General features: G+C 42.0%; 2 protein-coding genes across 2 annotated transcripts in view; one reads left to right on the forward strand and one right to left on the reverse strand.

Annotated features, from left to right (window-relative positions):
* LOC145279884 (neurofascin-like) overlaps nt 1-10,000 on the forward strand; it is an 825,765-nt gene that overhangs the window by 774,997 nt on the left and 40,768 nt on the right. The gene's annotated exons all lie outside the window — the stretch shown is intronic.
* LOC145280326 (uncharacterized) lies at nt 2,575-3,954 on the reverse strand. The gene has a single exon (XM_080132097.1). The coding sequence runs from the start codon at nt 3,952-3,954 to the stop codon at nt 2,575-2,577; it is 1,380 nt and encodes a 459-aa protein (XP_079988223.1).

Genomic DNA, 10,000 nt, shown 5'->3' on the forward strand with positions numbered 1-10,000 from the left:
ATACTGCCTTACTCGACTTGGCTTTGGGCTGAATGTGGCACCGCAAATCATGAAGACCATCGTAAATGCAGTGTTGTCCCAGGAAAAGACCACTGAGGACGCAACATCGGCCTATATTGACGATGTGTACGTCAATGAAGACGTACAATCTGCGTCGAACGTCAGAGAAAAGTTAGCTCAATTCGGGTTGGAGTGCAAGGATCCCGAACGTCTGAGGGATGGAGCACGGGTATTAGGATTGGACGTTTGCGGGAAAGATGGTACCTTACGATGGAGGCGTGGTAGTGAGATTCCAAACATCCCTGATGTTATTACGTGGCGGACTATTTTTTTCTTGTGTGGGAAACTTATTGGTCACTTACCAGCGTGTGGCTGGCTCCGAGCAGCTGTGGACGTCATCAAATGCAGGGCAAGTTTAGTAACTACAGGTTGGGATGATGTATCTGATGATGCTCTTCTAACTCTGATGACGGCAGAAACCCTAGAGAGAGTTAACAAGGAGGACCCTGCCCATGGAGAATGGTGTCGATGGGGACACTGTGAATGTGTGGGTTGATGCTAGTTCTTTGGCATTGGGAGTGTTATTGGAGCAACGAAGAAATGTAATTGAAGACGCGTGCTGGCTGCGACCCGTGAATGATGCTCAACACATCAACCTGGCGGAACTGGATGCTGTTGTGAAGGGTTTAAATCTGGCACCGCAATGGCAGTCAAAGAAGTTACACTTGTACACGGATTCTCTCTGCGTCTACCATTGGGTGTCCGACACTCTTTCGGGACGAACGAGAGTCCGCACTAAGGCAGCCAGTGAGATGTTAATCCGGCGGAGGCTAAACACCCTGAAGAGTCTGGTATCAGAGTATGACCTGTCGGTGAGTGTAACACTTGTGGCATCACACTGTAATCGTGCAGACCAACTAACCCGTGTGCCTCACAAATGGTATGAAGCTGTGAAGACAGGCGTGGAGTTCGCTGCTCGATCTTGCGCAGTTGGCGCGATTAGCTCATGCCAAATACAAAGAATTCATGTGCAGAGTGGACATCCAGGTATCAAAAGAACTTTGTATTTTGCGAGGTGTGTTGACCCAGCAATGACAAGGGCGGATGTCAGGCAGATCATCAAGCACTGTGAGGCATGCCAGTCTATTGATCCTGCACCTGAGCAATGGCAGAAGGGGCGATTGGAAGTTGAGCATGTGTGGCAACGATTAGCGATCGATATTACCCATTACAGTGGTAAGCCCTTTCTAACCCTTATCGACTGTGGACCCACTCGTTTTGTTGTGTGGCGGCAAATGACCAGGCAGGACTCAGCAAATGTTGTCCGCCAACTGTCATCTATCTTTTCTGAGCGAGGTGCGCCGGAAGAGATATTGACAGACAACGATGCTGCTTTTTGTAGCCACCAAGTTCGGCAGTTGTTGAATGAGTGGGGTGTCCGACTACGACTGCGATGTGCTCATGTGCCATCAGGGAATGGCATTGCTGAGAGGAGCCATCGCAGCATCAAGAGAATTGCTGCCAGAAAGCAATGCACCATTACGGAGGCCACGTATTGGTATAACATCACACCAAAGGATGGGAAGACACTAACAACAGCACCGGCCAATGCCATACACAAATACCATGTTAGGATAAAAGGCATTGACACTGTCCAACCAATCGACGAGGACAGTCATGACAAATACAAGGTAGGGGATCCAGTTTGGGTTAGACCCCCTGGAAACCGGTGCACCACCAAGTTCAAGCGAGGACGAATATCTAGAGTGGTCAGCCAGCAGTTGGTCCTTGTTAATGGAACCCCACGCCATGTGCGCGATCATCCCACAACTACAGAGAGCGATGAATCATCAGATGATGAGCTGCTGATGAGTGAGGTCACCGAACAAGAGAGTGGTTGTTGTAGTTCGTCTGACCAGGCAGGATCAGAACCAGAACCAGAACCACACCCAGAACCAGAACCAGAACCTGAATCTGAGATTGTAAATACCACCCTTCGCAGAAACCAACAAACTAAGAGGCCACCCCTGGAGTGCACTCTATGTGATCATCAGATCAGGGGGGAGTGTAGTACTTACCAACAAAACAAACGCCCATGTGTTTGTGCCTTGTATAGGCATGCACGACAACAAAACTTGGGTTTTTATAAGCGGAAGTCTTGAGGTTGTCAGGAATCTACAGATGCATGTGCAAGAGAAGGGATTGAGATAGTGGTATAAAAGGCAGGTCGAGTGAGAAGGCTGTTGTTGTTGTCATTGGACGTTACAGTGACGCGTGCGTTAGCAGGTGATTAAGAGGCTGTTTTTTTTGTATGTCAAGTCGCGCACCTCGTGAAGATCATATAAGTCGTGCACCTCGGTGAAGGTGAAGGTCATATCGTCTTGCCAACATAGTCAGCGTCGCACTGACATTGGTAAAGGTAAATAACCCAACTTTGTTCATTGGAAGGCAAGGCGTCCTTAAGAAAGAAAGGGAAAGCAGGACGAGTGGAATAAATAATGCGCAAATTAGCAGCATTAAAACAGTGTGTTACTGAAGACGATATTTTGTCTGCTAAATGTTGGATGGAAGAGCCTAACCACGGAAGTTTGAGATAAATGGAGCAACGAGGAGGACCTTAGCTCTATTAAAGTTATCAACCTTACTTCGGATGGTATATGAGACTAGTTGCTCAGGGTATCCATTGGAAAGGAAAATTTCTTTATTTTTGTGAAGCTCGGGCGTCAATCGAGAACTAGAACAGATCGTCAAAGCTCGATGCGTGAGAGTTCTGATGAGGTCTTTCTTTCTGCGCTTGGGGGCAAAAGAATACCAACTGAGATACAGTCCCGTAAATGTCGGCTTCCTAAATATACTGGTAAGAAAAACAGGAGTGCGCTCCATGAGTACGTCGAAGAATGGCAGCATATTGTCCCTTTCTTCTTCCATTGTGAATTGCAAAGATGGGTGGAGCTTATTTAAATGTTGGAAAAAAGAACAAGCAGCCTCACGTGACCGAAAGGAAGCAAAAGTGTCATCGACGTACCGTACATAACACCAAGGTTTTGGCATGTTATTAAAAAGCAGACGTTCATAAAAACCAACGAAAATGTTTGCAATACTAGGACCTAAAGGACTGCCCATCGAGACGCCGTCGATCTGTCTGTACATCATATTATCAAAGCTAAAGGCAACCGACTTAGTAGCCATCTCCATTAGTTCGATAAAAACGTTTTCTGGAAATCTTGGGGTCTCTGTAGGACCACGACACAGAAAGTCGGCGCAAATGCTTATAGTTTCGTCTGGGGGGACATTTGTGTATAAACTGGATATGTCGAAAGAAACGAAGAATTTAGTATCAATGGATGGACAAAGATTGCGTATGGAAGAAGCAAACTGAAAAGAGTCAGGAATGCAATGAATAGAATAAAACTTCACAACAGGGTCCAGGATTTCCACAAGCAATTTGGCCAATCCGTGCTGGACAGAACCAACCATGGACAAGATAGGTCTAAGAGGCGAATTAGGTTTGTGGATCTTAGGTAATCCATACATCCTGGGCCTTTGGGAACCGACAGGACGTATTAAAGAATAAACCTCTTTAGAGAAAAAGTTATTTTTATATAATTGTAGTAACTTTTTCTGGAGCTTAATTTCAGTCCTTAAAGTGTGATCTGCCGACAAGTCACCCAATGATTGAAATTTGTTTGTGTCTTCCAAAATGGTGGCCATTTTGGAAGAATAATCGTCACAGTTAAGAATAACGACACCTGAACCTTTATCAGGTTTAGTAATGTAGATGTCGGATCTTGTCTTGAGAAGTTTGGCGGCTTGAAAATGGTTCTTTTGCCAAAACGATTCATCAGAGCGTACCGTGGAATTCACAAAAGAATGGGCATATTCGTTAAGACGGCCTTTAAGTTGGCCTATAGACTCAATGGAGGAAGGAAAAAGGGGTCTCAACTGGGAAAACATTAATTCAAATTCTGCAAAAATTCCAATCTTATCAATACCTGACGGAGGGATGCAAAAATCAAGACCTCTAGATAATATGACTTTATCTATATCAGATAAAATGTAATCTGAAAGATTAAAGACGTGTTGATCTGAATTTGTACGTATACCAAATTTTCTTTTAATCAACGTACTTAAATATTTATCATTCTTAGATCTAGCATTAGTTTGAAAAGTACGGTCCTGTATAGAAACCAGTTTTGAGAAACGCAATTTGTCGAAGAAAGACAAGTTATTCCAAACGAAAACCCAAAGAAAATGATACTGAGTCTTTATAGAAGGCAAGGTCTCAGAATGACGTCGAACTTCATCCAACAAGAAGGCCTTCTCTATAGCGAATGGATTACGGCATTTGATTTTCGAGATCCTAGTAGAGATGTAACCAGGGACCACTAAATTCTTTAAACATAAGTGGAGAAAAGCGATTTTACATTTAAGAGAACGTAGTTTACCTCTTAAACGATTTTCGAGATCCTAGTAGAGATGTAACCAGGGACCACTAAATTCTTTAAACATAAGTGGAGAAAAGCGATTTTACATTTAAGAGAACGTAGTTTACCTCTTAAACGAATAGTGTCATTTGCACTTATGAAATCGTGGCTATATCTGTTTCTTAATGAATTAAAAAGTGATTTGGTGCCGCACCAAGACAAAGCCTTAAATAAAGGGAACATGGTTTAAAGTAACATACCATTTGTGGACAAAAGAGAGAATAAGTGAACTAATTTTTTTTCCGACCACTTTACAATTACAATATTTTATTTACCAATTCATGGTTTAGAGTAATTAAGCAATTTACCGATGATTCCCCTGAAGATAGTTGGTTGAAAAGCGCTTCGGAAATATCAAATCTGTTTTTTCCCCTTTTTATTTATTTATTTTTTTTTTTTGCTTTGCTATCTTTCGACACATCGCATAACATTTTTCCCATATCATCCGTTTGTATATATGTATATATATATATATATATATATATATATATATATATATATATATATATGTATATGTATATATATAAATATATATATATGTATATGTATATATATATGTATATGTATATATATAAATATATATATACTAGCAAAGATACCCGTGCTTCGCACGGAGCTTTGTTGCGCACTCGGGTACCAAAATCTGTGGGCACCTTTCCAGTAAGTTGATGTTGTAAGAGCAAAGATTGCATAAGGTGATTAACATTTTAACTACCTCTTGTAGTGACTGAAATTCAATCAGGAACTTCACAAAACATTTTCATCAAAAAGGAAGGTTACTTGATGTTACATAGTAAATTTTTCATTGAAGTCATTTTCAACTCTTGCTTAAATTTTATCTTGCACATTCAATACTAAAAACTTACCACAATCAGATCATGTCAGTTTTTCCTCATATCCATTTCTCGAACTTTTCACTAAAGAGCCTCAGGGTAAACTACATTTCTGCTGCTTTGATTTGGAGCCAGAATGTAGAGTTTTTCTGAACTTCCTGTCCGGCTGATGGAGACGTAGAACATACCGTGACTGAAGCAGTCTGATGTCAAGTCTACGCCAATGGTGTTAAATGTCTGACCTTGACTTTTGTTTATGCTCATTGCAAAACACACCTTCACAGGAAATTGGAGTCTCCGGAATTTAAATGGAAGTACTGAGTCCGATGGAACTAAGGGGATCCTTGGCAGTAGAACGGTTTCGCCTTTGTAGGGACCACAGGAAATGGTGGCCTCAAGTACATTGGTGTGCAATCTGGTGATAACACATCTGGTTCCGTTTGTTGTTTTTGGCGGTTCCAAGGATCGAAGAATCATGATTGGCGATCCAATTTTGAGATTTAAAATGTGTGGAGGCATTCCAGATATCTCCAAAGAGTTTAAAAACTCCACAGGGTAGTGAACAGCTTCATATTCATTAGTAGCTGAATCAACTGACTTGTATTGCTTTGTGTCTCCTGGAAATTCATCCATTATTGAATTGTTCAAATGATTCACATTGCTGTTTAATGGCGAAATAATAGCCCTCTCAGCAAGCCAATCCGGTGATTTTCCATTGTTTTGCAGGTCTGGGTACACTTTGTCTTTCAGTTGCTTCTGATTACCGACACATTTACCAAGCGCAGTTGGAATCTTAATTGTGTCAGGTGAAGAAGTGATAGGAAACTGACCATTACCGATTTGGAGAAGCAATTTTGAGAAGTCTGCTGCAGCTGTGTTATCAGAGATATAGGCTCTCATATTAGTAGTCAGTCTCTTCACTATAACGTGCCTCCAGAGATAGGATTGTTTCAAACTTGCATTGACAACCACTTTTTAACCACTGGGAGGATTTGACGGAAATCACCGCAAAATAAGGTTGGAATGCCACCCATGGGATTCTTGTTTCCTGTGATGTCTTGCAGTGTTCGGTCAATTGCTTCATAAGCACTCTTGTGCGTCATTGGGGCTTCATCTACAATGATTGCAGAGGTGTCTCTAATTACATTTGCCAAGGCTGAGTTACCAGTAATTTTGCAAACTGGCTGATCCATTCGATGAGTATCCAAGGGTACTTTAAAAGTGCTGTGAAGAGTGCGGCCACCTTGTAGTAGAGTAGCAGCAATGCCACTGAATGCTTTTGCAAGCACAATCTTTCTCATGGATCTAATCTTTGCAAGGATCAAATTGATTACAAAAGTCTTGCCCGTACCACCTGGAGCATCAAGAAACATCATGTTTTTGTTCATTTCACCTTGTGCTTCCAACATTGCCATGAATGAATTGTAAACTTCTCTTTGAGAATCGGTCAGTTTTTCTTGCATATTTTCTGCTTGTAGGGAAGTTCTTCAAGATTATAAGTAACTTCACGTTGATACTCTCTCGCGAGTCTTTCATCTCTCCCTTGCATTGGTGCAGGTAATCCATAGCTTGCCAATGGTTGACCGCACATAAGGAGAACTTTTTCTTCAATTAGACAAAGAGTTTTATTGTAGATGTCCTCATTAAAATCTGCTTCTGGATTGTTAACTTCTTGCCTGTATCTGTGAAGAATGTCTTCAGATATTACATCACGAAAAGCCATCCAGATCTCAAGAGGATTTCTTGGCTCACAGGCTGTTAAAATTATCACAAATAGGCTTCGCAAATTTGAAGGTGATTGAGTGGCACTTGCCTCTCCTACTGCTTGATGCAAGTGATGGTCATTTTCTAGAAGGCCTCGAGCAAGGCACGCTGCTCTGTATGTTTCAAACACCTGACCATTGTATGCTCGCAAATTTTGAAATGAAGTTGGACCAGCAACCTCATTGAGCAACAGGCGTAAGAAATAACACTCCCCTGCTTTTGGACTAATCGTGTAGATTCTCCCAATGCATGGTGCCTTCCATACATCATCATTTTCAGTACCTTCAACTTGTACCCCACGCATTTTTCTCATCCATTTCTTTGTCGATTTGTTCCAAGTGTAAAACTCAGGGACTTCTACGTATTTGAGACCCCTTGCAAAGTCATCCTTATGGCAGAGTTGAAAAAATGCTGTCAAAGTTGTGGCAGGCGGTGGACCTTGGGCTCGTTCCAGAGCAGTATCAGCTGAGAACATGACACGCTGCCCATTTTCAAGATGAACAGAAAGTTGTACAATTGGGGGGAAATGTTCATGGATGGGATGTTCCAATATCCTCCAGGCTGCCTCTGAACTGCCGACAGATCTTGCATTCTGGAACTGCTGGATCTCATCCACAATGTGACTTTGTACTTGGCCTTGTTGGTTAGCTGCTCCATCAGTTCTTTGTAGTTCAAACACTGCTTGATCACATCCTTTATTCACGTATTTGAGGACATATTTGATGCTTTGGATCGAGCTGCAAATTTCTACGTTAATGTGAGCGTTGAACTGCTGAAGGAGGACCTTGTTGTACGGAACAATCCACTGGTTTGTTATTTCTTGATTAACATACCGACCATTTCTCTTCATCCTTATTGTACCAGTCTGGCCTCCATCTTCTGGTTTTCTTCGCCTGTACTTGGGGTAAGAGTCTTGGCCTTGCTCGGTACACTGAAGAAATTCTTTTGGGTATTTTTTGGAACATTTGTTGTCAATCATACATGGACAATTTGGATTAAATGGTCCACAAGGTCCATGCACCATATGTGCCATCACTTTAGCATGAAGATCAGGATCTTCCTCTTTGTCAGGGATCTCTGCAGATATGCAGAGATCCATTTTTTCTGGTAGAAGTTTGTCCTCTGGGGCCTGCCAGGTGAGGATGTGTGCATGCGGCAGTCCTCTTTTTTGATATTCAATACTGTACAGGAAAGCCCTCAACCTGCCAAATCCTCCCTTTTTAATAAATTCAAGTAACTTTTTTAGCTTCTGCCTGAAAACCCTGGCAACAATATCTGGACGATCCTGAGGGTCTTGCCCTTGAAGACAATTTTCTGTAATTTCTGTCCACTTTGGATTTGTTGTGAACGTGATGAAGAGGTCGGCTCGGCCCATTCGCCAAACATATGCCATGGCATCACTTTGACGCTCAAACATGTATCGAGGGCCTCCTGTATAAGTTGCCGGAAGTACAACTCGTTGACCAAACTGTTCTGGATTCCCATCCTCCCTAAGAATTGAATCTCTCAAGTTGCTATAATTGTCAGCTCTCAGGGTCTGTTGCTCACGCCTCAGGAACTGTAAACATTCTGTTTCAATCTTGCAGTACACATCCACCAGCCATTGTTGAAATAGCCTTCGGTACCAGAGAAAATAGTTTCCAGGCCGAGTCATTAAATGGTACGAATAAAATTGCTGTTGGGTAACTTTTCGCCCATTGGATGCCTTCATGTAGATGTTGTAAGATGGAGAACCATAGGGGTACATTAACGGGTACATTAAAGTATCATAGAGGGGATGTAGTTCGGAGATCCATTTTAATGTATCATTTCTAAAACGCAAGACAATATCCCGGTTAGCTGTTGGTTCATTCTCCATTAATATTCCAATCTCATACGTTGTTGTTGGAGCATTGAATCGCCGTGGATGCTCTTCTTGCGGCCTTTGGTCTTCCCTTATGACAACTTTATGTTCTACCAAGTGTTCTTCTTCAATCCTCTCCTTTGTTGTTTTCAGCTGACAAATAAAGCTGTTGTTCTCATGTAAAAATTCAGTCAGACTTTGGAGAATGTCTCTATTGAGTCTACTGTCACGTCCCCGATTATGTAGTTCCTCTTCCAGACTATCCAAGAAGTAGACTTGAATAAACTTTGCTGTTTCATCTTCAGGTGGTAAAAGACTCCCAATCTGGTGGCAAACCTGGCCTCGAATTCTAAAAGAAGGATTCCACCCATGTACTGCCGCAATTTTGTGACCAAATGATGTCATTGCAAAACAATTGTTATAACTGCGTAGATTTTGCAGAAAATCTTTAGAGATGGGACCATTGCCGGAGAGCAAATCTTGAAGCAACTGAGGCAGTGGTGGAAAGCTATCAAGCACAACTTTGCCAGAAGAACAACAACCAGGGGTTTCTCCTTTAAATTTTACAGCTGAGCAATGTTGACATACTTTGTCCATTTTTCCTATATCAGCTGTAGTGAGAGAGTCATTTTTGTTGTAGAGCAATCCTTTTCTATTGCAGTGTTCTATTTCATGGTGTCTCAAAGCAGTCATTCGTTGTCTAGCTGCCTCGTTTTCTGTCAATTGCTGGGGCAAAGTCATACTCTCTCTCCATGCAGCCTCTCGTTGTTGCCCTTGGTATAGGCGAAAGCTTCGTTGGGTTTCCGATTCATTCTGATGTCGTTGAGCCACTCTCAACTCACCTTGTGTACGTTTACTTACCTCATATAATTCATTCGATCGTAATATTGCTTCTCTTTCCAGTGCATATCTTTGCCTTTCTTGAATTTTATCGTGATGAATTTAACCGCCTTACAGCATGTCTAGTTCTGTCAGCTTCACGTTGGGTTTCTCTTTCCAAATCTGACAGTCTTGCTCTCCTTTCTCTTTGACGTATCCTGTTAAGTTCTAGACGTCTTTCTCTATCTGAATTGTTT

Source organism: Euprymna scolopes, chromosome 7 (assembly GCF_053919585.1).
Source record: "Euprymna scolopes isolate OS-2025 chromosome 7, ASM5391958v1, whole genome shotgun sequence".
NCBI lineage: Eukaryota > Metazoa > Mollusca > Cephalopoda > Sepiida > Sepiolidae > Euprymna > Euprymna scolopes.

Excerpts from the sequence above, each read along its gene's own strand:
- LOC145280326 (XM_080132097.1), bottom strand. The coding sequence starts at position 3,954 with ATGTTTTCCCAGTTGAGACCCCTTTTTCCTTCCTCCATTGAGTCTATA.